Source organism: Salvia miltiorrhiza, chromosome 8, assembly GCF_028751815.1.
Source record: "Salvia miltiorrhiza cultivar Shanhuang (shh) chromosome 8, IMPLAD_Smil_shh, whole genome shotgun sequence".
Taxonomy (NCBI): domain Eukaryota; kingdom Viridiplantae; phylum Streptophyta; class Magnoliopsida; order Lamiales; family Lamiaceae; genus Salvia; species Salvia miltiorrhiza.
Window position 1 is genome coordinate 18671157 of NC_080394.1, and position 27727 is coordinate 18698883.

At 37.2% G+C, this 27727-nt stretch overlaps 5 protein-coding genes across 16 annotated transcripts in view; 2 read left to right on the top strand and 3 right to left on the bottom strand.

Annotated features, from left to right (window-relative positions):
- Positions 1 to 27727, bottom strand: part of LOC131001633 (uncharacterized) — a 465975-nt gene that overhangs the window by 202156 nt on the left and 236092 nt on the right. The window lies entirely within an intron of this gene.
- LOC131001559 (transmembrane 9 superfamily member 3) lies at positions 1576 to 6593 on the top strand. 2 transcript variants are annotated; one of them, XM_057928024.1, is made up of 8 exons: positions 1576 to 2017; positions 2601 to 2641; positions 2721 to 3306; positions 3387 to 3524; positions 3649 to 3805; positions 4684 to 5168; positions 5952 to 6206; positions 6303 to 6593. In XM_057928024.1, the coding sequence occupies exons 1-7, from the start codon at positions 1860 to 1862 to the stop codon at positions 6169 to 6171; spliced, it is 1785 nt and encodes a 594-aa protein (XP_057784007.1). In that variant the 5' UTR covers positions 1576 to 1859; the 3' UTR covers positions 6172 to 6206; positions 6303 to 6593. The 2 variants fall into 2 exon arrangements, with proteins under 2 accessions (XP_057784007.1, XP_057784006.1); XM_057928023.1 differs by having other exon boundaries at positions 1608 to 2017; positions 5952 to 6593.
- Positions 7801 to 11847, bottom strand: LOC131001602 (pre-mRNA splicing factor SR-like 1). 8 transcript variants are annotated; one of them, XM_057928115.1, is made up of 6 exons: positions 11698 to 11814; positions 10939 to 11092; positions 10472 to 10778; positions 10275 to 10355; positions 9141 to 9212; positions 7801 to 9029 (listed from the first exon to the last, which is right to left on the bottom strand). In XM_057928115.1, exons 3-6 carry the CDS (start codon positions 10760 to 10762, stop codon positions 8244 to 8246), a joined length of 1230 nt encoding a protein of 409 aa, XP_057784098.1. In that variant the 5' UTR covers positions 10763 to 10778; positions 10939 to 11092; positions 11698 to 11814; the 3' UTR covers positions 7801 to 8243. The 8 variants fall into 8 exon arrangements, 7 of the variants coding, with proteins under 7 accessions (XP_057784098.1, XP_057784097.1, XP_057784095.1 ...); XM_057928114.1 differs by lacking the exon at positions 10939 to 11092 and having other exon boundaries at positions 11698 to 11847; XM_057928112.1 differs by lacking the exon at positions 10939 to 11092 and having other exon boundaries at positions 11605 to 11803.
- On the top strand, positions 19459 to 23395 carry LOC131001560 (transmembrane 9 superfamily member 3-like). Its single transcript, XM_057928025.1, has 8 exons — positions 19459 to 19882; positions 20381 to 20421; positions 20511 to 21096; positions 21183 to 21320; positions 21434 to 21590; positions 22158 to 22642; positions 22732 to 22988; positions 23078 to 23395. Exons 1-7 carry the CDS (start codon positions 19734 to 19736, stop codon positions 22949 to 22951), a joined length of 1776 nt encoding a protein of 591 aa, XP_057784008.1. The 5' UTR covers positions 19459 to 19733; the 3' UTR covers positions 22952 to 22988; positions 23078 to 23395.
- Positions 24074 to 27608, bottom strand: LOC131001638 (cytochrome c oxidase assembly protein COX11, mitochondrial). 4 transcript variants are annotated; one of them, XM_057928188.1, is made up of 8 exons: positions 27437 to 27608; positions 26950 to 27089; positions 26476 to 26803; positions 26333 to 26385; positions 26084 to 26156; positions 25836 to 25940; positions 24493 to 24573; positions 24074 to 24414 (listed from the first exon to the last, which is right to left on the bottom strand). In XM_057928188.1, the coding sequence occupies exons 2-8, from the start codon at positions 27030 to 27032 to the stop codon at positions 24310 to 24312; spliced, it is 828 nt and encodes a 275-aa protein (XP_057784171.1). In that variant the 5' UTR covers positions 27033 to 27089; positions 27437 to 27608; the 3' UTR covers positions 24074 to 24309. The 4 variants fall into 4 exon arrangements, with proteins under 4 accessions (XP_057784171.1, XP_057784172.1, XP_057784170.1 ...); XM_057928189.1 differs by having other exon boundaries at positions 26950 to 27056; positions 27437 to 27561; XM_057928187.1 differs by having other exon boundaries at positions 26950 to 27056; positions 27204 to 27480.

Below are 27727 nucleotides of genomic sequence, written 5' to 3' on the forward strand. Positions count from 1 at the left end.
TCAAAATCGCAAAATTCTTCTTTCAAAAAACCCTATCAACCATGCCTCCAACTCAAATCTCACCTTTGAATATCTCACTTCATTCGCCGAAGAACTCCTCTTGGTTGTGTCAAAGAGGCGGCGAAATAGGGCGGAATTTGACGATGCCTCCGATTTCAAAGTAAGTTCAAGGATAAAATTGTAAACGACAAATCTAATCTCAAACACTGTTGAAGGCAATATTATTGAACTGGGGGTGAGCGGTGGTTCTAATATCTAATTAGAACAGTGATTTTTATGCGGGCTTTGCGTTTATTGCGGGCCTGGTTTATTATACAAAAAGCCTATCAAACAGATGAAAATGATGAGAAATATAACGTAACTCACCTAATATACCCTATCAAACATTGCCTTAGGGTGCGTTCACTTTGATGGATGAGAAAAACAGGATAACAAAAATTTATGTCTTTAAATATCTCCTTTCTTATCCCACATTTTATACAAAAGAAAAGTTCACCATCTGTTCTTCCTTATTTTCACTTTAAGGAGGGATAATATTATCCCTCCTTGAAGTGAAAATAAAGAAGAAAAAAATGTGAATTTCTAAAATGTAGGATAAGAAATGAGACATTTAAAGACATAAATTTTTGTTATCCCTCCATTTAGAGGGATAAAAAGCAAACACACCCTTATAAATAGTGCTTCAATATATTTACAATAGTATGACAATGGATTAAAACTTGAAAAATGTATACATAACCCTAGAATATTTTTGTGCATGCCCAAAATGTCGACATCAAAAATTCCATGTGGCCCTCCGAAGTATAATGTAGAGATATAGACGTGGAACTGAAATTCGACTTGTCATATGGAATTTTTTGTCCTGAAATTATCGCAAAATGTTATGGAGTGACAGGCATTAAGAGCATCTGCATTGGTGCCTATTTGATAGCTTATAGGAGAGGACCACATTGAGTAAGGAGGTCGCATTGGGATTACTTGATAGCCTACTTGATTTTTTTAATTTTGATTTTTATGTTTTTCATTTAATTTTAATTGCTCAAATTTAAATAATACAATTTACTTCAAATTAAAATTGTATTAATTTTAAACTAGGAATATATCAAAAAAATTTAATAATCATAGTAATTAGTATTAATCAAAATTTGCCACGATCTCAAAAATTTAGTATTAATCAAAATTTAAAAAGTTACATGCATGCAATATGACACATGTCACAAAAATGAAAATTATTCACCTAATGAATATGAAACATGTCACAAAAATGAAAATTATTGATGAATCAAATAATTTAAAACCAAAAATTATGGATAAATCAGCGTGGGAGCACGCGCCAAGCAAAACAAAAAATCGCGGCTTACTTGATAGATCGAGTAACACTCGAGTAAGGGAGAGCTGCATTGGGCTTACTCGATGAGCAGCTTACTCGAGTAAGCCCATCGAATAGTCCAATGCGGGTGCTCTAAAGAAGAAGGAATATTTGTATAGAATTAGTTAGAATTAGTTCGGCCCAAATAATATTAGGGCTAATGGGCCGTTGGAGAGCAGCCCAAACGAAGAGCGGTAAAAAGGGAGGCGGTAGAAAAAGATAGGCAGTCATAATCTGCTGCCTAAATCCGTTATAAAGTCTCAATTGCATGTCAACTGTCACCTGCTCCAACCGCGCGTCTCCTTTCTCATTCTTTCCTTCATTTTTCATTTTCATTTTCATCTACTTTTACTATATTAGATCCAGATCTGACCTTCTCTCTCATACCAATCCCCCTCTCTCTCTCTCTTCCTCTTCCAGTGATATATCACAGTGAGAGGATTCTACACCCATTCACTCAGTTGAGTGTGCGGTGTGCGAAGAAAAAGGCATGGCCAGACGAGGTGGAGGAGGAGGCTGGCACGTCATCTTTTTTCTGCTGGTGTGCGCGGCACTTCGTGTGAGATCAGATGCGTCGGATCACAAATTCAAGGCTGGAGATCCAGTGCCGCTTTACGCCAACAAGGTCGGACCGTTTCACAACCCTAGGTCAGTACTTTTTCTTCTTTATTTTTGTTGGAGGATGGCGATTAGTTTGGAAATGTGTTGATTCTGAGGTTTGCTGATGCGAATTGGATAATTTGTTTGCGGATTGAGGATTTTTTTTTGTTTTATTTTTTTCTGACGTGTGTTTAATTGAGTTCGTGAACTTTTAGAGTGTACCTTCAAATGTTTTGAGATGGACATTGTTGTGAAAGGTAAGGAGATTGGGATTGTGGCTTTCAGTTTACACGGTTTTTACATATGTGTTAAACGGAGTTTTAGTGCCGGGGAAATGTTATATTTGACATGGCTGCATCTAGTTCATTTACTATGTTAGTTGCACTTTCTGCTTGTTGGGAAAGAAATTGAGGTCTTCCAGAGAGGGTGGTTTAAATTTATGGCGCGAAACACCTGTTTAATTTTAAGAATTGGGGGAGTTGGGTAATTGCTTTCATTTTCTTCCGGAACAATGAGTTCGATTGCTGTTTGGTGATGAACTGCTTTGTTTAAATAGCTAATGACATTTTTCTTTTTCGATTTAGTTGTATGACATATATAAGTTTTGATACTTACGATTGTGTTGTTCCAGTGAAACATACCGCTACTTTGATCTCCCCTTCTGTTCTCCAGGTAATTTTCCTATTTCCTTATCTTCTCTAGCCAAGATAAGAAGGAAGCTCTTTTGGTCTTAATATCATCTTGCTCACAGGTAATGTGAAAGATAAAAAGGAAGCTCTTGGTGAAGTACTAAATGGGGATCGTTTGGTTAGTGCTCCATACAAGCTTGACTTTTTAGCTGATAAAGAGTCCGAAGTCATCTGCAAGAAGAAGCTCTCGAAGAAAGATGCTGCTGAGTTTCGAAGTGCTGTTGCAAAGGACTACTACTTCCAAATGTACTATGATGACTTGCCCATTTGGGGTTTCCTTGGGAAGGTTGACAAGGAAGGCAAAAGTGATCCCAGTGAATACAAATATTACCTATTTAAACATCTTCATTTTGAAATATTTTATAACAAGGATCGTGTGATTGAGATCAATGCACGCACAGACCCTAATGCTCTTGTTGATCTTACTGACGACAAAGAAGTGGATGTTGAATTCATGTACTCGGCCAAATGGAAGGAAACTCATGTACCTTTTGAGAAGAGGATGGAGAAGTACTCTCATTCTTCTTCACTTCCTCGCCACCTAGAGATCCATTGGTTTTCAATTATCAATTCTTGTGTGACTGTTCTCCTTCTTACTGGATTTCTTGCTACTATATTGATGCGAGTGCTCAAAAATGATTTTGTCAAGTAAGAAGTTCATAATCCTTCAAAAATTTTAAAATCATAACGTATTATGATTCCTGCTGATATCGTATGCTTCTATAAAGATATGCCCATGATGAGGAAGCAGTAGACGATCAAGAAGAGACTGGATGGAAATACATCCATGGTGATGTTTTCAGGTTCCCAAAATACAAGTCTTTGTTTGCCGCTGCGCTTGGAAGTGGCACACAGCTCTTTACCTTGTGAGTAGGTCTTTGGAGGTTTCAACAATTTTATGGAAGTTTTTGGAGCACTCTTTTCATGGCTGTTGGATTTGGAAATTTGCTTTTATCTATGAAAAAGTTAACTGCATATTTTCCTTGCCAGGGCTACTTTTATATTCTTACTAGCTCTTGTTGGTGTATTTTACCCCTACAACCGAGGAGCTCTTTTTACTGCACTGGTGGTCATATATGCTCTTACATCAGGCATTGCAGGCTACACAGGTGCTTCTTTCTATTGCCAGTTGGAGGGAACGAATTGGGTAAGAAACTTGAGATCAATGCTGTCCTCTAATTTCTTTTTAAACAAATATGTAGGACCACTTGATGTTCAATGAAATTTCATTAATTAATTTATTTATTTTTGTCTTCTATCACAATCTCATTTAGTGTCAATAACATGATTTTGCACTGCCTCTATTGGAGTTCCATCTCCCTCGTGCATATACTCTTATGTGGAGTTTATCATGCATCAGAGCTTCACTTGTAAATTGTACTCCCTCCATCCCATTACAAATGTCCCATTACTTTTGGGCACGGAGATTAAGAAATGTGTAGAAAGTAGATAAAGTGGGTTGGTGGAAATTGTTTAAATATTAGGTATAGAGAGAGAATATATTGCCAAAAAAGGAATGAGACATTTGTAATGGGACAGAGGGAGTAATAGATTTCTTGCTTTGAGTATTTCTTTGTCCCTGCCTGAGACATTAGCTGTCTCCCCAAATGAAAAGTTTCTGAATCTTATTTTTTAATGTTGACTTGAGGCTGATTTGTCATAGATACTGGACCGTATTTCTAGAATACAAATTAATTTTTATCATATTCAGGATTGAGATTCTTGTTGTACACTCCCAAACTTTTGTTTTCTGTTCTGGGAAGAAGGGGTTTTTTAGGTGTATAAATATGCCAGAATTGATTGATTTCATAAATGTCATTTTGAGATCGCTAGAATAAATTATCTGTTCTCATATCTCTTGAAACGGTTGAAGAATCTGACTGTTAAAGTTATTGACGGGCTTGGATAATTTCCTTGGTTAGAAGTGTGTTAAAAGAACTGTCATTTGTCCTAAAGTAGAATCAATGTGTTCTATGTAAGTGCCTTCACCTGCTTCTAGACTGATTTACTTCCATCATTTGACAGGTCCGGAATTTATTACTAACTGGGGGTCTGTTTTGTGGGCCACTTTTTCTCACCTTTTGCTTCCTTAACACGGTGGCCATTGCTTACCATGCTACTGCAGCTCTTCCGTTTGGTACCATCGTGGTGATATTTCTGATATGGGCTCTTGTGACATCACCTTTATTAGTTTTGGGAGGGATTGCAGGAAAGAATAGTAAAGCAGAGTTCCAAGCTCCTGTCCGTACAACAAAATATCCTAGAGAAATTCCACCTCTGCCTTGGTATCGTGGAACCTTGCCTCAGATGGCTATGGCTGGATTTTTGCCATTCAGTGCCATCTATATTGAACTTTACTACATATTTGCTAGTGTCTGGGGTCACAGAATTTACACCATTTACAGTATTCTGTTCATAGTCTTTATTATCCTAATCATCGTCACTGCATTTATCACTGTGGCCTTGACATATTTCCAACTTGCCGCTGAAGATCACGAATGGTGGTGGAGGTATGTTACAATGCTGTATCTATCTTAACTTATTATGCTTGTGCCAAATTTGATTTTCATTTTTGTGTTCTTCATTGGTATGGGCATGGGATATACGTCATGCTTTATTTAGGTTTCTCTATATTGGTGCATATTAGTTATATACAAAGAAAACAGCCACCTTTTTTCAAATCTTTTTTACTACAATGAATTTTGTTGCTAGTCTTGGTTCTTTTAACTGCATAATTTTTCACTCCATAACTTCCTAAGCAAAATCTTCCTGTTGCCACTTGAGATGCCTGGGTAATTCTGCAACTTTGGTTCTTTAGATTTTACGGTAAAGCTGCTAATATTCTTTTCCTGGATGTATTGGATTGGGAAGCATCTTTGGAAATGTTGCTTTTGTGCCTTAGATTGGTGTGGCATCATGAATTGGGACATGTGGATTCATTTAGGGTGCCAAATATTAATTCCACTCACAAAAAGGTATTTTGGGGGTCTGGTGGTTTTGATGCTACCGATAAACACATCACACACACACACACACACACACACCCTGTGTGTGATTGTGCAAATTTGTGTTCGATAAAGCACCTCTTGTAATTTACCATGTGTAGCCTCTACAACACCATGGTTCAAACCCATTAAGGTTAATTTTTGCGTTCATTCTGTGGGGTTGGTTTCTTTCTAAAGTTGTTTGGTTTGATGAATTACATTTCTATGCTTTCATGATGAGAGGACTAAAGTCCAACTATTGACACTTGCCTCATTGATCCTTTATGTTTTTTTTTTTTGTCTAATTAGGTCGTTCCTTTGTGGAGGTTCCACTGGCTTGTTTATTTATGGCTACTGCCTGTATTACTATTATGCACGTTCAGATATGTCGGGCTTCATGCAGACCTCTTTTTTCTTTGGGTACATGGCTTGTGTTTGCTATGCTTTCTTCCTGATGCTTGGAGCTGTCGGCTTTCGTGCTGCTTTGTTCTTTGTACGCCACATATATCGCTCCATAAAGTGCGAATGAAGATGAGATATCTGTATTCTCTTCAAGTTTGAGCCGTACGTTCCCTCTGTCAAGAAAAACTTTATAGATCTGTAGTCTTTAATATTACTAGTTTAAAGCATTACCTGATGAATGTGTTTGTGTGGTCACAGAGCTGGGGAAAATGACTGTATCATACGATCTGATGGAGTGGCATGACATTGAGGGTTTGGCTATTGCAGCAGCATTCGGGAGGAAATTTTCCATCAAGCGTAGATGTGGAAGCATTTTGCAGTGGAAGAGTAGTGTAATGGCCAGCGCTAATAAATGATATATATAATACACTAGTTATAGGCTTTATTTTAATGTTGTGTATTGTTCATATTTTTAGAAAAGATTTTGGAATTGCAAGATGTGAAATAGTTGAACTCCTAGCACTCAATGTCAAATTGCAATTTTATTAATTCTGTGTGATGTTCACTGATTGTCATGGAAATATGATATGCATAACATAGGGCGTCATTAGATGCTACCATATTTAGAATATATTCGCGCTGAGGGAAATATTAATGAAATTTTGAGTAATCTCTAATATAAAGGGCCGTCAAACTAGGACTAGGTCTTATTTCAAATGATATGCTACATACCTTATGTGAGCTCCTTATATGAGCACCACTCATGTTTAGCTCTCGTTAGTATTATTTTTTTTGTTTTAGACATTTATTTTTATTCTAATACTTCATATATTGTTATTGAGATCATTAATTTTATAAATTAAATAAAAATTAAAGTCTAATTTATTCTTTTATTAATTATTTGAAGTTAAAGGGAATATGAACAAATCGAACTTTGATTTTTATGTAATTTATAAAATTAATGATCTCAATAAAAATATACTCCCTCCGTCCACGAAAGAACTTCCTATTTTTCTATTTCGGGACGTCCACGAAAGAATTTCCTACTTTTTCCTATTTTGGGACAATACCCCACCACTTAAAAAATACTCCCCTTTTAAGACAATTTCCACCACTCAAATAACATTAATTAAAACAACACAATAAATTATTAATATTTTTTCACAATTCCCAATACACTTTACAACTTTTTCTCTACTCTCAATACACTATACAACATTTTATTAAAACCCGTGTCACTCCCTCCTAGGAAGTTCTTTCATGGACGGAGGGAGTATGAAGTATTAGAATAAAAATAAATGCCTAAAACAAAAAAGATAAAGCTAACGAGAGCTAAACATGAGTGGTGCTCATATAAGGAGCTCACATAAAGTATGTAGCATATCATTTCTCTCTCTCTCTATCTATCTATATATATATATATATATATATATATATATATTTGTTTGACGTAAATCCAACTCAAGAAAGTGTGGATGTTTGGCACGTACCGCAAAAATCTCGGGCAACAAAACTTCCGTTTTTGAAAGCTTACATTTTTCTCTAAAATCCCTCCAATTTTGGCTCGAACCTTTTGGGCATGCACTTCCTAATTCCCATATCTTCATCCAAAGACTAACCAATATCCACCAACTGAATAGTTGGAGTTAACTTTTCAGCTGAAGATATTGAATGCAAGGGGGTGAAGATATAACCTATGCTAAAAAATCATATAGTAATTGTGAACTTATTATACACAGCTATAATCGTACAACAGTTAATCAAAAGTGCAAACTCATTATAAATATATAAACAAAGCATCGTTCAAACTGATTGCTCATTAAGTTGTGTGCAGTTTATACCTGGTACATTGCAGTTTATATTGGCTTATACAGTACTTGAAATTACAAGATCCGAAGATTTGCAAGGCTGAGAAAGAGCGTTACCAAATTTGTCATGGACAGAATCGAAGCTCTAGCTTCAAAACCCCCTTTTCATTTGCTAATCATGCCACAAATACATTACACAGTGCTTGATTATGAATCGATCCCTTCATTGGCTGAAACACCAATGCTATCGACTACCGCCATAAATTACAACTATTTGACTTCCCGGTGATGAATCAGTCACTTGTTGGCTTATACAGAATAACAGAACAATGAATTTCAAGTCCAAAGTGATTTCCTTCACGGGAGAGATGATACTTGCAAGTAAATATCATTACCTCCACGAAGAACCACCTAGTCTGATCACCTCCTCAGTACCACTAGGCCTGTAAGGGCGACCCTCCGAGGTCTCAGCCACGCCCTCCTTTTGATTGCTCGATACACCATATAGATCTTTGAGCTCAGCTAGATTATTTGATGCCAATCTCTTTTCCTTACTTTCATGGCTAAATGGATTGTGACTACTTACATTATGCCTACCATATTCATGGGTGTTCTGACTTTGACTCCGGCTCCTGCTCCTGCTCCTACTTCGGCTCTGACGAGCACTACCTTCTCTTCTGTAGTCATCACGGCCCCTCCTATCATAATTCCTTCTATAGTTGTCTCGAGACCTTCTGTCATAATCATACCTCCTATCTTTACCTTTTTCCATCTCCCTTCTCCTTTCATCATCCCTGTCTCTATATCGATCACTGTTGCTGTCCTTGCCCCTGTCTCTCTCCCTTCCAGGATAATCCCGATCAGATAGATCACCACTTTGGCTCCCAGGATGATTGGGAGATCGTCTTGATTCATTACCTCGATCATAAGAATGATTGACTGTACGCCGAACTGGGGATGAATCCCTAGTTAATGTCCGATGAGGCGCACGTTGACCAAAAGAGACAGAAAGAGCAGCTTTGACAGAAGGTGGTCTTCTTGCAGTCTCTTCACTTCCACGAGTGGTCTCACCAGTCACTCCACAGTGTTTAGACGGCAAGTTCATATTTTCAAGATTGGCTACAACAGTGCGCAACACCAGGACAGGAATACGAGGAAGAAGTGTGTCAAAGTAGTACTGCATGCAGAAAACAATTTATCAGAACTCAACGCCAAAGGACAAAGACGCTGATGGTACAAAAGCAACAATCTCAAAAATCTAATAAACAAATGAACAGCAATGCAAAACCTGTCCAAGAAGCAAGTCCCTCACGTACGCACCCATTGTCGTCATACGGCCATTACAACCCGGAGAGAATTCCTGGAATTAAGAGATAAACATAAAATATAGTGATGTTCAATGGATACCAGTTTTTGGTGAAAAAGGAAAAATTAATAATGTTATCCTGCTGACAAAAAAAATTCCCTTGGCAGCCACTAGACAACTTGAGAATTTCTTTAAGAAATGTTCCCAACTTTTGAGAATGCAACAGCGTAAGTAATCCTAAAATGAGATACTAAGTGGAACGAGAACTAGAACACCCAGATAGTAAAACAGGAATGACTTTATCATAAGATAAAATATAACAAGATCTTTTCCAATTATTTTTTCATTCCCACATAACAGGTCACCTGGAGGGAATCATGCCAATGCACCATTGATGAATTGTAAAATTGTTCCATCCTGGCCATCATGCATCAGACACACAACAGGAAATTCCCGAGTCATATAGCCCGATTCATATAGGCAAGAGGTCATCCACACATAACCCATACAGAACGATCATAGATTCCCTTGCAGTCAGTGAGAGATAGCACGAAAACTTAAAATGTTATATAAAAAAAACATCGAAATAATAGTGGAAACATCGAAAAGTACCGTAAGAGAAAGTATTCTTTAAGGAGAGATTGACTTCCGATAAATATGCAAAATCACCATGCCTGGTTATAGATGAGAATGTGCTAAAAACACTGAATGCCTTTGAAGTTTAAAAAAAAAATCACATAGTCCATTCTCTTTTTGAATCCTTGAGGATATCTACTGTGGTCTGTGAATGTAATATATGTTTGGCTAAATAAAGATAATGTGTTAAGCATGTCAATTAGGATGTCTTGACAAATGTTGCAATAAAGAACAATGGCATCCCTGTTGACTAATATACTAAAGATAAGTTATTATACAACAAACACTATGTTGACATGTAAGCCAGTTGGCTAGCTTGACTCAGTATTACCATAGAACATCTGTTCTGCATGCCCATTGGAAGTCTAATACATTATAGACTTACAGTCATTTTCAAACTACATAATAACAACTTGAAGAAAGCAGTTCACAACCAAATAAACTTTACAGGATTAAGTGGACAAGGCATATTTTCCATACCTCATCATCTTTTACATATGGTTCACACCAACCCCATAAAGTCTTCGGATCTGCTACATATCTTAAATAGAGAAATCCTATCTGAAAAAGAATATATGAGCAAGCATTTATCATTCTATACCAGAAATATTAAGCAACTTAAAACAGAAAATGAGAAAAACTTGTGTGTCCTATCTACCAGGAAAGATTTTTCTTACTGCTCTAATATAAGGAGAATCTGGGTGAGTCAATAATCCATGCATTTGTTTGACAGTGAGCTTCATAAGAAAGAATTTGTAGAGAAGGCAGAATGCGGTAGAAGGCCCTCGGCAGTTGCCAGTCATCCATGGCTCCACGTGCGTGACAGTAACATAAATCTCATCAATAACTTCATGATAAGTTTTCAATTTCAACAGGTCTCGAAAATAATCAGAAGAAAGTATATTCATGCACAACACTTTCTCCAATAATTGATCAAATGGTCTCCCAGATGACTTTATCTCAGACATTATGGATCGCCGGATCCTACAACGATAATGAATCAAAGATCATGTAACCAAATTTCAATGAGTAGAAGCAATGATAAACAAATATCTCCATACCTAAACTCACATACACACATGCAAAAGAAATTGAAGCTGGTAAATAAGAAGAGAATCATCAAGTTTAGACTTTAGATTCCTACCAAAATGTCTATCAAAGCTTGCCCCCAAAATATCATAATAAACCAATACACTGTTAGAGGGTGTTCCTTCTAAAATTTAAAAATACAACTTTGAGTTTCCTGTTCTGAGACATGTCTGTTTTGAGAGCTTGAACAGCATTCTTCTGAAACAAATCTGCAGTTTTAAGATATTATTATAATTGCCGTATAAAAATTTAAACAAATATTATTTCTTACTCACATGAATATTTCTTCCAACAGCTTCAAAGACATATATAGCATCCATAATCAGTCAAAGTTCACTCCATCAACTCTAAAAATCAGATACTCATTTTCACTTACTATACAACTTTCCCACAAACCAACCCCCCGATCTTAAAACTCCCATATCCTCAAAGAAAGACCCTGTTATACAACGCAATAACACTAGCTGCAATCGAAGAATACATGAAATCCGAAGCTCATAGAATTCAGTGCACCCAAGTTCCATTACAAATGCGTCTAATCTAAAAACAAAGTATATTTAAAAAAAACATATCTTTCAAAGTATATTTCAATTTGCTTCTCAAACTATTGCATAAGCAGCTATCAGCGCAAAAATGATATTTTTAAATAAATATATAGACGTTCAGCGCGCGCAGAATTCACATAAACACATACGATTGAGGGATGCAAGGAATCACAAACCGAAAGACTCGCTGAAATTTTTTGCTTTCAATTGAATTAAACCTTGCTACAAATTATTGGAATAGAGACTGAAACTAGGATCCTTTTCCTCACCTTAAATGGACTGAGGAATTGCGATGGAAATGAGAAAAAATGGAAGAGAACCCTAGGCGGAAATGAGTTTGGGGCTTTAAAATATAAATATAGAGTCTCGTTGGACCGCCAAAGCAACCCACTATTCATACGTTATATAAACATCATCCCGTCAGAATAATTCCTCGATGCTATATTTAAAAAAATAATAAAAAAATAAAAATTGAGTATAATCGTATATCTTAACAATTGAGTTTTTTTTTTTTTTTTTCAGGTTTTAACAATTTATAATGATGTTAGATTTCTAAAACTTTCATTTTCCGCTGTTAGTCTTTTCAAATTCAAAATATTTTAACTAGGTTTTAATTTATACTACATTTATATATGTTTATGAGTTATAGTAAGTCTTTATCGATATTGTTCCCGTATTATTTGATCAAATCTCACTAATATAGTATTTCAAATTTATTATTCTTTTTGTTATTACTAATTAAATGCATCATAGATAATCCTTTTCATATATTGCAGCAAATAGGTTCCGAATATGCAATAGATCTGGTCCCTCTCAAGTGTAGAAGCAGAGTTTAAGGGAATCAAGAGTGGATTGACTGAAGTCCAGTGGTTAAGAAGACTGTTAATGAAAGATTGGTCCAACAAACACGAAGTAACCTACGGTTGATTTTCTGTTGACTGGGTTTCCAGCCCAGTCAGCATCTGTGTAGGCTTATATCTCTAGATGTCCAGTCCTCTTGAACAGCACTCCATATTGAAAGGTTCCTTTCAGATATCTTACAATTGTGAGCATAGCTTCCATGTGATCAGCATGTGGTTGGTGCATAAATTGACTCACAACACCAACAACATAGGAAATATCAGGTCGGGTATGGGAAAGATAGATGAGTTTCCCCTACTAGACTGATATTGTTCACGGTCAGCTAACTAGCTCCTTGCACAATTTTCAGCCCATGACTTACAGCGATAGGAGTTTCTGCTGGTTTGCAATCTAACATCCCTATTTTTGCTAGAAGATCTAGAGTGTACTTTTTCTGGTTGATGAAAATCCCTTTCTTTGATCTAAGTACTTCGATTCCGAGAAAGTACTTTAGTTTCCCTAAGTCCTTCATCTCGAACTCCTTGAACAGATTTTCTTTTAACTTTCGAATTTTTTCTAAGTCATTTCATGTTATAATCATGTCATCAACATAAATGACCAAGCAAGAAATAAGATCACCTCTTCTCTTCAAGAATAAGGTATGGTCTAAGTTGCTTTGCTGATATCCAAACTTCTTCGTAACTGTGGTGAATCTCCCAAACCAAGCTCTGGGAGACTGTTTGAGACCATAGAGAGTTTTATTCAGTTTACACACCTCACCATCTTTAAACTCATCTGAAAAACTTTGCGGTACTTCCATGCAGACCTCCCTTTCTTCTTCGAGTTCCCTATGAAGAAAGGCATTTGTAACGTTGAACTGGTGAAGATCCCATTTGCATCCAACAGGCTTCTTTCCCTTCGGTAATCTACACTTCTCCCATGTATGATTCCGATTCAAGGCACTTATCTCATTCTTCATGGCCTCCCTCCAATGCTCAATCTTGAGAGCTTGTTCAGCGGTTTGTGGAATCTCATCATCATACAAGGCTGCTTCATAAGCAATACCAGTTTTGGACAGGTTTCCTTTGGCAACATTTCCAACAGAGTACCGAGAATTCTTCCCAAACTTTTCTGGAGTGTATCGTTTGGGAGGAATACCCCGAGTACTCCTAGGAGGTAATACATATCTCCCGGTATCTCCATCTGCCATATGTTCATCCTCTTGTTCCTCTTCAACAACTTGGGGAATATGATCAGTTGAATTGAAAACCACAGTAGTTGGTTTAGAGTTCCTTACCTTAGATATCATAGGTGGAGGAGATATGGGCTCATGTACAGGAGGAGTCTGTTCTGAAGCAGATGAGACTGGCTCGGTGGCAAGGTTAACTGTCTCTGTTGGATCCGCTTCCGGTCCTGGCATTGGTAACCAACTTAACAAGTCGATCTCACTCTCCACCTGACTGTTAAGGTGGTAAAAATACTCCGTTTCAAGGAAGTCATAGTTCATGGTGGTCATACCCCACAAAGACACATTTAAGAGCACACGGAGAGAGTTTAGTTCTTTCATGTTTGGGAATATGGACAAAAACAGAGCAACCAAAGACCCGAGGTTGGAGAGTAAGAGCGAGAGAAACAGAGGCCAAAGTGGATAATTTCTGCAATGGAGTTTGAAGCTAAAGGGTTCTAGTAGGAAGGCGATTTATAAGGTAAACAGAAGTGGCAACAACTTCAGGCCAGAAATGAGTGGGTACCCTAGACTCAATCATCATAGAACGAGTTATTTCAAAGAGAATTCTATTTTTTTTCGTTCGGCAACACCGTTTTGTTCGGGAGTATGGGGACAAGTGGTTTGATGAATTATCCATCTGTTGACAAAAGTTCTGCATGGAATGATTAACAAATTTCCCCCATTATTGGTTCTAAGGGTCTGGATATGTTTCTGAAATTGAGTTTGAATCATAGTAAAAAATGAGTGAATTTTTCAATGAATTGAGATTTATTTTTGAGAAAATACATCCATGTCATCCTAGTGCAATCATCAATAAAAAGCATAAAATATCTAAAACCTTGGCCCCCACAATAGGTGAAGGTCCCCAAACATCAGAGTGTATTAAAGAGAAAATAGAATCAACTTGGGTATTATTGGGTTTAAAAGGCCGTCTGTGACTTTTAGCCAAAACACAAGTTTCACAAGCTAATGTCTCTTTCTATACTAATTTAGGAAATAAAATCTTAAGGTAACCCGTGGAAGGATGCCCTAACCGACGATGCCAAAGCCAGGCTTCCCGGTCTGCAGTTCTGTGAGCCAGCATCACCTTGCCTTGTTGAGCGATCTCATCCACATAGTACAATCCATCCCGCTCAGTGCCACGCCCAATAATCTCCCCCGTCCTGATATCCTGAAGGAGACAGAAGTGAGGATTCACTAGCATGGTACAATTGAGCTCTTTTGTAACATGGCTAATAGACAAAAGTTTATGGGAATGAGACGGAACATATAGACAATTTGAGAGACGAAGAGTAGAAAAAATTCTATAGTTCCGGCTTCTTCAACACGAGTTAAATCACCACTTGCAGTTTGAACATGTGTTCGGTATGATGTTGATGACTTAATAATATCAGTTTTATCAAAAGTCATCGTATCAGTGGCTCCACAATTAAAAATCCACCCTTTATCTCTATCCCTATTATCACAAGAGGTTTGATATGCAGCGAAAGTATTTAGGGAATTTCTACATAATTGAGATGTGATTTTAGTATTATGTAGAAGATTGGGGCGGTTCTGTAATTTGTGGAAATCTTGGGAGGCAGTTTGCATAAAATAGGGTAATTTTTGCAATTCAGAACAACCTAGGGATGGCCTTTGTAATAACTCGGAACTTGGGGGGGTAGTTTGCAAGAAATGGGGTCTATTATGCGAATAAGGAAAAAATGGAGGGTTTGGTGCTACTTGCCACTTTTCCTTTTGCCATTTTGTGGTTATCTCCCCACCATTCCGGGTAGCCAACGAGTTGGAAACACATCTCTTTGGTGTGTTTGCTCATGCAACAATGGGCGCAGTAGAGTTTTGATTTATATTCTTTCTTGATCGATGAGAGATTTCTTGAGCGCGTTTGAGAGCTTCTGCCGGCGGTGCTTTGTGGCGGACGGACTTCAAGCCGCTGAGTAGGGCGGTAGGTGGTGGTGAGCCCGGTCCCGATCCCTCCCGATGATGAAATGTCGGCGTCGGAGCGATTGGTTGTCGGCTGCAAGATTTGTAGCCGGGCGGCCTCCCTTCGCACTTTTGAGAACGTCGACTCTGCTGAGGGAGCAAGGGTTTCCTTGAGAATATCCCGCCGGACATTGTCGTACTTCGCATCCAACCCGGAGAGAAATTGGTATAGCCGCCGGTTTTCGATCAGTTTTCGGTATTTGGCGATGCCCTCTTCGCAACAGCCAAGAAGATTTGGCTTTTTTCTGTCAATATTGAGCCATATGGCCTGTAACTCGTTCCAGTAGTCTTCAAGAGTAAGTTGCCCTTAGTTAACCTTGTTTGCTTTAACCTCCAGGTCGTAAATTTGGAGCGGATCGGCGGCTCCACTTCCGTAAGTTACTGCTAAGCTGTCCCAAACGGCTTTAGCCGTCTGATGTTGGGCGAAATTCATCACTAATTTTCCCTCCATGTTTTGTATTAACCAAGAGAAAACGGACAGGTCCGTTTCTTCCCATTTGTAGTAATCGGGATCTGTGATTTTGGGTGGTGGTGGTTGTTCGGTAATGTCTCTGGACCTGCCTCTGTTGCCTATGGCCACCTTCATGAGGTGTGCCCATAACGGATAATTGTTGCCGTCTAATTTAAACCCGAGCACGACGTTGTCGGAGTTTCGCATTAGATTGGCAATTTGTTGGGTTAATTCACTGTTTGTATTTGCAGAGTTGGTGGTTTGTATCTCCCCTAATATCTTGAATTAATTTTGCAGGAAGAGTAAAAATGAAAGAAAAAAATGGATGGCTGTCTTTATAAGAACAGACGCTGCCTTGGTTAAGGTTAAGAGGGGTGTAGGAACGATGATGATTTTAAATTTCTGAGTTCCAATGATCACTAAATCTGCTTTGATACCATGTTAAAACATGGTATCAACATCATTAAAGAAAGCTAAAGATTGAGAGTTTTTGATGATTGTAAACTGTATTGGTTTTTCTTATTATTCTTGTAATTACAAGAACCCTTTATAGGGCTGAGACTATGTTACATAAGAAAAGAAAGATAATTGATATAATTGATCCTTGATTGCCTTGATTAGCTTGATTTGATCCCTTTGTTTCTTGCCTTTTCTTACTTTCAACATGATCGCCCAATAATTTTTTTTGTGTTTTATTATATTAAGGTTGTATTATTTTATTTTCCAATTTCTCAATATATAAATATAATTTCATTCATTTAAACTTGTTCCAAAATATATAAATCTAAAATTTTCCTCTCATTCTTAAAATTCTAGTCCCAATCGTCTATATAAGCAAACTTTGATAGTAGAAACTTACTTCTTTAATACAAGAAAATAAAAAATTAAAAAAGGATCGAGTAAAATAAGAACAGTGAAAAATTTATTTAAGTTCTACATAGTAATTGAAATTTATAGCTTATAATGCATGTGATTCACTAATGTTTCACAACTCATTTAAAACATTAAACAACTAAAAAAATTCAGAACAAATTTGTATACAATACTTTTCGTATCGATCTACAAATAAATCTATTTTTTCAATTCTTTCTAATTTGTCATTTGAGAACTAAGAGTTAGTGTGTGTGTGTGTATATATACACGTGTGTGTGTGTGTGTGTTAGTGAGATTGCTTTTTCTGATCAAAGTGGAAATAACGAATAAGTCAATATATAATATTAAATAAACGATATTTGAAAAATTAATAAAATTTTCGCTTCCTTCAGAATTTGAACTCATGTAAATATCAGTCATAAGATAGACATCGTTGATGATGAGTTGACTTACCTTGTTGCCGCCAAAATAAGACAGAACTCGCTAAGATAGATATCACTCCCTCCAGAATATGACATAATTTGGATCAGAGCGAGTTGACTTACTAGATATCGCTGATGACGAAACGAGCTGCAGTCTCATTTGGAAAGAGCTCTTTGACCACTCACTACTCTAAAGCATGACCTCATTAAGAAATTTAACGCGCTCAAGGTGAAGGTGGAAGCCCTAAATCAGGAGACATAGCAGTCACTCAAAGACCTCATTCTCCGATAGTGGTACAATAGAGGTTGACGAATCGCCGCAATTCGTGTTGGAGCTAATCTCATTGATTAACAATTATTTAATATCAATTAACAATTGGTTAATTACGCCAAAACTCGTGAACTTTGGACAAATTTTCAAACTTTATATATATATATATATATATATATATATATTTTAATCAGCAATTTCCTGAATTTAAGGGGTTGAATAAATTTTCCATGCTTTTGAGCTCTGGTGAGTACCAAGCCGACATTGCAATTTTATGGCAATATTGAACTGATTTGACGCTTACTTGGACTAAAAAATTGACAAATGAAAAATAATAAACAAAAAAAAAATCTCTTTCCCTCCCCCACCTCTAGGTCCGGTGGAAACACCGCCGCCGTTGAAATCGCGAAATGTCGTCGCCGCCGAAAGTCCCTTTGAACCCTTCAGATCCAGCGCCTTCCTCCACGGCCCTCCCCCGCCTTCTCCAGCCCCATTTGCCGCTCCCTCCGCTGCCCTCTTCCACCACCACACCTCTATCTCCACCGCTCTCTTTCCCCCACCACCATCACTAGATTTGTCGTCTTCCTCTTCCCCCAACCACCCTCGCAGACCCTCCAAGGCCGCCGCCTCCCAAATCGAGCAATGGTATGGTTGGGGCTCCACGAATCTGGAATCGCTGCTGCTACTGCTTTGATTTCCGACGAGCTCTGCAATTGCAGAGGGACCTCCGCTGCCCTCCCCCACCACCATCACCAAATTCGCCGCCTTCCTCTTTCCCCAACCACCCTCGTAGACCCTCCAAGGCCGCCGCCTCCTAGATCGAGCAGTGGCATGGTTGGGGCTCCGCGAATCTGGAATCGCTGTTGCTGCTGCTCGACTTCCGGCGAGCTCTGCAGTTCGCCGTCGTCGTTTTACCCCCAACTGTGAGTGATAGAGAAGTTTGGGTTCAAAACGACGTCGTTTTAGCCTCAACTAAACGACATTGTTTTGGTTCTCCGTCGGCGACGCCATCTCATATTTTAAGTCACCTTAATAAATCCATGTCAGTTATGAATTTGGAGATTTTTAGAAAGCGTGGAAAAATTGTTCAACCCCTTAAATTAAGGGAATTGTTGATAAAAAAAAAAAAAGAATCATGAAAAGATTAAAAATTAATCTAAAATTCATGAGTTTTGACCTAATCAACCCATTAAAAATTAAATTAAACATTTGATTCACGCACCTTTTATCCCTAATTTTAATTTTAAATATCTGTGTAAAAAAAATGAGTCATGAATTTTGGGATAAAAGGAATGGTATATAGGATGGAATGACGATCTAGTAATTTTAATTTAAAATATTTGTGTCCAGAAAAAATTGAGTAATGAATTTTGGGATAAAAGGAATGGTATATAGGATGGAATGATGTGGTCTACAATAATTTGAGCATCATTATTTTCCTTTCTCTTTCATTTCATCTCATTTATTTATAGTTCATTTTTTCCTATGTTGAACCAAACGTTATCTTTAATTAATCGAGAGCCATAAAATAAAAAACATTTTCCATTATAGATACAAAAATGGTGACCTAGCTCACTCACAAGTTACTACTTTTTTAGATATAAGATACAAATCATATCATAATTAGTTAAATATTATAAATAATTTCAATAAATACAAAATCAAGCTAATATATATTACGCCAAATTCTATATTAAAAAGATTATCCACACTTAAGTGGTATATAAGTGAAAATTGAACCTAAGACCTCCCATTAAACCAACAAATCACTACTTACTAGACGTTAACGTTAATCACACGATTTCAACTTAAAAGTCATTAGCATCCTTTTTTTGAGAGGAAAATACTTAACTTTATCCTTTTAGCAAATTCAATTTTTATTTTATAAAAGAAAATCCAAGTAAAATAAAAATTAGCAGTTCCCTGTTAAAGCGGCAACACCCAACTTAATAGTATTAACATTCGGGTGCGTAGTCAATGTCATAATCGCCTCTGCCTAAATCTGTTAATTACGTTAACTTGTTTGCATCCACGCGCTCCTAACCGCGCGTGGCCCTAGCTATTCACAATTCCTTCAAGATTCATCTATCCTGCTCCTTTCTACTACTCGACCTCGAGATCGAGATCTGAGCTTCTTCTCTCTCTACAACTTCTCTCTCTAGAATTTTGTTCGCCTATTTTGTTCGTGTTGAGAAGGTAAACCCCTCTTTCAGTCGGTTTCACTCTCAAGGAAGAAAATGGCGAGGGGAGGCTGGCACGTCGTCGTTTTGCTATTGCTCTGCTCTGCGTTCCACGCCGTCAGGTCGGATGGGTCGGATCACAAGTACAAAGTCGGAGATTCGGTGCCGCTCTACGCGAACAAAGTGGGGCCATTTCACAATCCGAGGTAGTTGTCGTCTTCTGTTCTCGTTCATACATTTCTTCTAGTGAGGAAGATTTTTTTTTTTTTTTTTCTGCTATTGGGGATTTTTATGTGCTGTCCGTTTTGTTCGTTCTCGTGGACGATCGAGGGTTTCTTCACACTAGGTCCAGCTAATCTGTGTGTGGAATTTAGGTCTGATTGAAGATCCGTATTGTTTTGTTAAGGAATTTGTAAATTAGAGAGTGTGGGATTTTGACTTTGATTTTTCGGTGGTTATTTGTGTTATTGCTTGAGTAATATTTAACGGTTATTATCTCAATGTGCCACTATCATGAAACTTTGATCAACTTTAGCTTCCTGATTGAGATTATGTGATGCAATCTGTTGCTTTGTTCCATTAAATCAGTAGTTTGTTGGGTAATTTGAAGGGAAAAAATCTTTAGCTTAGAACTGTAGCATTGCAAACCATTCTTTTTCATCATCTTGTAATGCTCGTATTCTGTTGTGTGTTCTCATTGACAGTGAAACTTATCGCTACTTTGATCTCCCATTCTGCTCTACAGGTATTGATTCCTATTACTCTTATGTGTTACCTTTTGTTATCCCTTTTGCTGGTTGTTTCTCTTGTTTATGCTAACATTTGTGCCAACAGGTGAGTTGAAAGATAAAAGTGAAGCTCTCGGTGAAGTGTTGAATGGAGATCGTTTGGTCAGTGCTCCGTACAAGCTTGACTTTTTGGTTGACAGAGAGTCTGAAGTCATTTGTAAGAAGAAGCTTTCAAAGAAAGATGTTGCTGAGTTTCGAAGAGCAGTGGCAAAGGACTACTATTTTCAAATGTACTATGATGACTTGCCCATTTGGGGTTTCCTGGGAAAGGTTGATAAGGAAGGCAAAGGCGATCCTAGCGAGTACAAATATTACCTGTTTAAACATCTCCACTTTGAAATATTTTATAACAAGGATCGCGTGATTGAGATCAACGCACGCACTGACCCTAATGCTCTTGTGGATCTTACTGAAGACAAAGAAGTAGACGTTGAATTCATGTACTCAGCAAAATGGAAGGAAACTCATGTACCTTTTGAGAAGAGGATGGAGAAGTACTCTAAATCTTCTTCACTTCCCCGCCACTTAGAGATCCACTGGTTTTCAATTATCAATTCTTGTGTGACTGTTCTCCTTCTAACTGGATTCCTTGCTACAATCTTGATGCGAGTGCTGAAGAATGATTTTGTTAAGTAAGGCCTTTTTTAAATTCTTCAGCATTTCGGAGCAGATGTTCTGTATGATCTCTACTAATATTTTTCATGTCTTGCAAAAAAAGATATGCCCATGATGAGGAGGCAGCTGACGACCAAGAAGAAACTGGGTGGAAATACATCCATGGTGATGTTTTTAGGTTCCCGAAGTACAAGTCATTGTTTGCCGCTTGTCTTGGAAGTGGCACACAGCTTTTTACCCTGTAAGAATGTCTATTTTCAAATTTCTGAAGTTATTTTCATGTTTATGGAATTGTGATTTATTGACTATAAATATTGAGAAGTAGTTAACTGAATTGAATTTTCTCTTTGCCAGGGCCACCTTTATATTCTTACTTGCTCTTGTTGGTGTATTTTATCCCTACAACCGAGGAGCTCTTTTCACTGCACTTGTGGTCATCTATGCTCTTACATCTGGCATTGCAGGCTATACAGCAGCTTCCTTTTATTGCCAATTAGAGGGAACAAATTGGGTTAGTAAATTCAGTTCAAGCACCATTACTCTAGTTTCATATTTAATTCCATGTAGATAGATGTTCTATGTGTTCAGCTCCATTTTCTGTTTATTTGCTTAATGTAACTTCACTTACGGAGAATCTTGTTCATCAAAAAACCTGATATTTCTGATTGTTCTTCTGCCTTTTTTCTACCTGATATAATATATTCACTGGAGTTTACTGCACTTATTATCTCTATAATTTATGAATGTACCCCATACAGTGAGGGGCATAAACTAAAAGTCTGGGAACAAGTTCTTAAAAACATAATTAATTCAAATGAGGACTGAGCTAATTTTGGAATTCATTTTCATCATTGGATGTGAATATTTTGTTGAGTGTTCATGTATGGTCCAAGATCTTTAGTCTGAACTTTGAAAATGAGTTCGAACTTATTTTATCTAAGTAATAATAATAACAAGACATGCTATATGCCAAAATTTCCAACATCAGTCTTGTGACTCATATTTTATTTATCTTGTGTGTTGTGCATGTAGCTGTCCAACATGTTTCTTATCTTTTAGTACTTTCTATTCTTAATAGGTACGAAATTTGTTATTGACTGGAGCCCTTTTCTGCGGGCCATTGTTTCTCACGTTTTGCTTCCTCAACACGGTGGCCATTGCTTACCATGCTACTGCAGCTCTTCCTTTTGGTACCATCGTGGTGATATTTCTGATATGGGCTCTTGTGACATCACCTTTATTAGTATTGGGAGGGATTGCAGGAAAGAATAGTAAGGCAGAGTTCCAAGCTCCCGTCCGTACAACAAAATATCCTAGAGAAATTCCTCCTCTGCCTTGGTATCGTGGAACCTTGCCTCAGATGGCTATGGCTGGATTTTTGCCATTCAGTGCCATCTATATTGAACTTTACTACATATTTGCTAGTGTCTGGGGCCACAGGATTTACACCATCTACAGTATTCTGTTCATAGTCTTTATAATCCTACTGATTGTCACTGCATTTATCACCGTGGCCTTGACATATTTTCAACTTGCTGCTGAAGATCATGAATGGTGGTGGAGGTATGTTAGCGTGCTGCAAGCATTGTCATTTTCTTAGTATCTCGCCTTGAATTTATCACTTAACTTCTGATTTCTTATCTACCAACCAGGTCCTTCCTATGTGGTGGATCTACCGGCTTGTTTATTTATGGCTACTGCCTGTACTACTATTATGCACGGTCAGATATGTCGGGCTTCATGCAGACCTCATTCTTCTTTGGGTACATGGCCTGCATATGCTATGCTTTCTTCCTAATGCTTGGTGCTGTCGGTTTCCGTGCTTCTTTGTTCTTTGTGCGCCACATATATCGTTCAATTAAGTGTGAATGATATTTTCCTTTATCTGGAAACCATCCAAGTTCTGCAGGTATGTTCCCTGGAATCATATGGATAAATCTATCTAATATTAAAATATTGGAGTCTAATTTGAAAAGGCACCGTGTAATCCATGCACAGGAGTATTTTGAGTGGGAAAATGGTGGTGTATCATATCATCCTTGAAGTTGTGCGACAACGGCATGAGTGAGTGTGGCTGCATCCAGAAATAGAGTGGCCATTGGGTTACTTGTGGAAACATTTTATGAGCGGAAAGTAGTTTGTTAAGTAGGGCTAATAAACTCATATCAGACACTAGTATAGGGCTTTTGCTGTTTTCTATAGTACTATTTTCATTTTATTTTTTGTTGAAAATTTTGTATCTGAAGACTTGGAAAATATGAAATGTGAACATTTATGGTGATTTGAGCAGTCTATTGACTGGCGCAGTTCATCCAACATAGTTATCTTAAACTGTGAAAACAATTTTAGCTTTGTATCTCCTTTATTTGTTTTGTATGGGAATATATTTTTTTTTATCAAGCTCACGCATAAGACGCACGCAGCTTGGGGGAGTTTTAGTTCAATTCTCAAGTGTGCATTTCATTAAAAAAATTGGAACCCCTTGGTTATCACTGCAACTTTCAAAGTAATCATAGGTTCAGGTTTCTCCTTGCCTTTGCCGGGTTGGAAGTATTTAGAAATACTATATAAAGTTGTCTATTATTTACTACAAGATTATAAATTTTGGGGAATTCTGAATGTCACAAGTACATGTGACAATCGTAGTAGAGCTCCTTTAGCAAGCGAATGAAATAGTCATTTCAGAGACATCAAATGCCACAACTTATAAAGATTTAATGCTCTTGATTCTGTCATTTCAGAGACATGATGCTCTGACATCGAAAACTGGAGAAGCAATTCACATTATAAAAAATTGAACATTCATGCCGTTACTGCCAACTATTTAAAACTTGCAAGCAAAACAAATATCCCATGATCCTCCTTTAAAGCACCATAAAACCACATCGGCAGTATGTGACTGTAATACTATAATTTTTTTAATCAAGTTCATTATTAATTGTAATAATTATCAATACAAATATCCATCCAAGTCAGCCTACCAGTTACACATTATTTCACCAAGTAATAGAAACTCAAATTGCTCTACATAATAAGAAAAAGAAACTCCTTCACATATCCTTCAATGAAATTTTCTTTCTTTCGACAAAAAAAAATGTGCAAAAGATGATATAGTGAGGGTTCCTTTCTCTGTTATTGACCTGCAGTTTTGAAGAGCCAAAGAGAGACAATGAAAGAATCACCATCTGAGATCACCTTGTGATCACATCAACAACAATGAACAAGCAGCACTACTTGTCTTCGGCAACCTTGAAAAATGTGTAGGACAGAATCAAGTTGTTGATGCCATCCATCTTTGGATCTGTTTCGAACTCAGGGTCTATGTAAAAGAACACCTGGATGATTCATGCTATGTATGTTAATACGGTTGCAGAAAACCACTGGTAAAAGGAATAGAATACGGCACCACTTACAGGCATGTCAATCTGTTCCCCAGGGATAAGTCGTTGCTCTTCAAAGCAGAAACACTGTATTTTATTGAAGTAAACTGCAGCCTGGAGGTTTCATGAGGTGTTAACATTAGTTTTAGCAATGCATGCACAACCAAGAAATGAGTAATGAATATTGAATGTAACCTTCATAGCACCTATAACAAAAAAAAAAAAAACAAAGAAGAGAGACCAACAGAACCAGTAAAGAATTACGATCATCTCCCAAACGTATTAAGTATATACACATCTGTGACATCACAAAGGAGATGAATATAAACAATATTTTGGAAAACATAGTTACTTTCTTCATAGATGACCCTTGAATTTCATTTATCCTCACATTTCATATTGTTCCAAATGAATACTTGAGATTTCTCTTACTCATTTAACTCATTCATTTGCCACAATATTTGTCCAAGCTTAAATATTGAAACCTAATGTGCTCCTTCACCACGAAAGATCTTAAGGTTTTCTTCACTATAGAATTTTGTTTTTGTTGTAACTTCTCTTTTCAAAAAGACGAGTTTGTTGTAGTTGGAGCATTTCATATGACTGAGTACAGACTCAAACTTCAACATAAGTTCGCTTTCTTTGGGTTATGACAAACTCTGAATCCAGATTAATCAAATGAAACCATCAGATTTAAGCAAGTACTATTACCAAGTCCACAGATCACTAAATTCCGATGTCATACAACATATAAATAAGATTTGAAACTTCAAATCAATTTCTCTGGGTCAAGCACTTGTTGAAGATATGAAGGTAATTTGTGATTATAATTCCAATACTCTTCATTGTCTTAATGTAAATAAAGATTGAGGTTCTAAAATTGTAACAGAACTGCTTGTTCAGTAGTTTAACTGATTTAAGACTAGAACGTATCATATGCACTTTCTTGATTCCAACCACAATCACATGATCTATAACAAACTATGCATGCCACCAATGTGCTGTCTTTATTAATTAGAAATACAGCCTCAGCTAATAGAGGAGATATTTACACATTTTGATACTGAGGAAATTTACAACACCAAACTTACACTCTTTGAAGAAAAAGGGCATATTTTGCAGTAATAAGATGCAACTATACATCAGTTTTATGTTTCAGAAAGTGGAAAACACAAGACTATATGTTGAGTCATTCCGTGCTTTAAGGGATGGTGGTGCATTAGCAGTATATCAAACAATTCAAAACCAAGAGCTTTTCTAATGGTTGCAGCGGAAGAAAAAGCAAAAGAAAGTAAGGATGTGAATACTATAATTGCTAGCATAGCAGCTTGGAAAAAAGAGATGCAGCAGAAGAACTTAAGCTTTAACATATGTACCTTCATTGGAGTAACATTATAGGTAGATACACCAGTTATTGGAGTTGCACTTTTATTTTCAGCAGTGTAAAATGCAAGGGCACTCTCCCCTGGCTTTACCCTCACCTGTAAGTTAGAAAGAAAAGAATTATGATAACTGAGTAAGAAACATTCAAGATCTCCACAAAATTTACATATAACCTGCAGACATGAAATCGGCAAACATTCATCCTCATGGGAACATAAAAAACATTAATATTAATAAGCACCTCTCTCTGTGTTGGAACAAATTTCCATGGCATTCCATCAGCCACATCAGCATTGAACTGCACGACAATCTCTCTGTAAGCAAAAACTAGAGGCCATTCAAAAAGAATCCCCAGAAGTTGAGAAATAACTATCTTGATTTATCCCAATTGTGCTGTGCAAAAGTTTTCAAGTATTTTTTGTCAATTGCATTTTTTCCCCTAAAAAAGTAATGAAAAAATATCAGCATCTTTAAGCTATCAAATCCAAACCTGGATGTGACAGTGCCGTCCTTCGTATGGCGCGCAATCTTTTCTTCGACACTCTGCAAAACACCAATAGATTTCACAATAATTAATCAAATGGACTACATAAACAAAAAGTGGATCCACTGATGAAAATCAGCAAGACTCACCTCCCGACGTTGAACAGTGCCCCCATAACCGGTAGCTTGACAAAATCTCCTATATAGAGGAACTGCAGCATAACTACATCCTACCATAGCAAAGACCAATCCAGTCAGGTAAAAAAGCATCTTCTTCGATTTCCTCTCTGTAGCAGCATGAGTAGAATATTGCCGGCCAAATTTGATAGGATGCGACTTCTCTGCACTGTAAATTCTCAAATTGTATCCATGCTTCGACGTAAAACACTCACGATTAAATCCAAATGGTCTCCCGTAGACAGTGCTATTACTTGCTCCAATATAAGAACTGTATCTTGAGCCCACAGCATCAAGGTGCCTTGTTTGGAAAATATTGATGATAGACCAGTTAGTTTTACAATAAATTTGAAAAGTACTATGCAGTTTTTCATAAAAGAAATTGCAGAATCATCAGACAAAACAAGCCCTGAACTTTCAGAGCAACAATTCAGTATGTTAAATTACCTGGAAAAGAATGGAGCCTGACAAATAGAGACTTTAGCACAAGACAAGAAATGGGTTCCTCTAGAAAGCCGAGAAAATGACATGTTGAGCAAGAGCTGACAGTCCTGCTACAATATCAGATGAAATTCATTCAGCAGCATCTGCAAGAATGCATCCGATGACATACAATACCGAACACAGAAAAGGATAAGTAAGTAGTAAACATTATAAGAAAACGTAGGGTTAAACAGCCTTATCAAATCGCAACACAATACCAATTTCAACGGTACTGGAAATCTCAAAATGCAGTAAGCAATTTGCTCCAATGGTAATGCATATCGCATCCCCTTTGTGCGTTTTTTCGTCAGGTTTTGAACAGTAATTCGCATATTTGCGTTTCTATTGTTCCAATTCCAAACGCAAACCCCTTTTTCAATTTTTGAAATATTGCATTAAAGTCCCAAATATTTGTGTATTTTAGAGAAATGGAGAAGAGAGAAAAAAGTACCGTAATGAAGAAGAGCCTTGGAGGAGAAATCTGTGAAGAAGAAGCTGGCGGGGCGGTTATGAGAAATGAGCGTCAAGAAGAAGAGCGGCGCCGCCTTTCACTGTAATTTTGGGCTTGAAATTAATTGTTGACTTAATTTATTTTGGGCTTAGAGTTAATTGTTTTATTTTTCATGTCATTTATTTTGCTTGTTGTAGCTCTTATATTTAAATATAGAGTAAAATATAGGATAAATTTTTAACTACTCCCTCCGTCCCGCTATTCATGTCTCGTATTCCTTTTTGGGTTGTC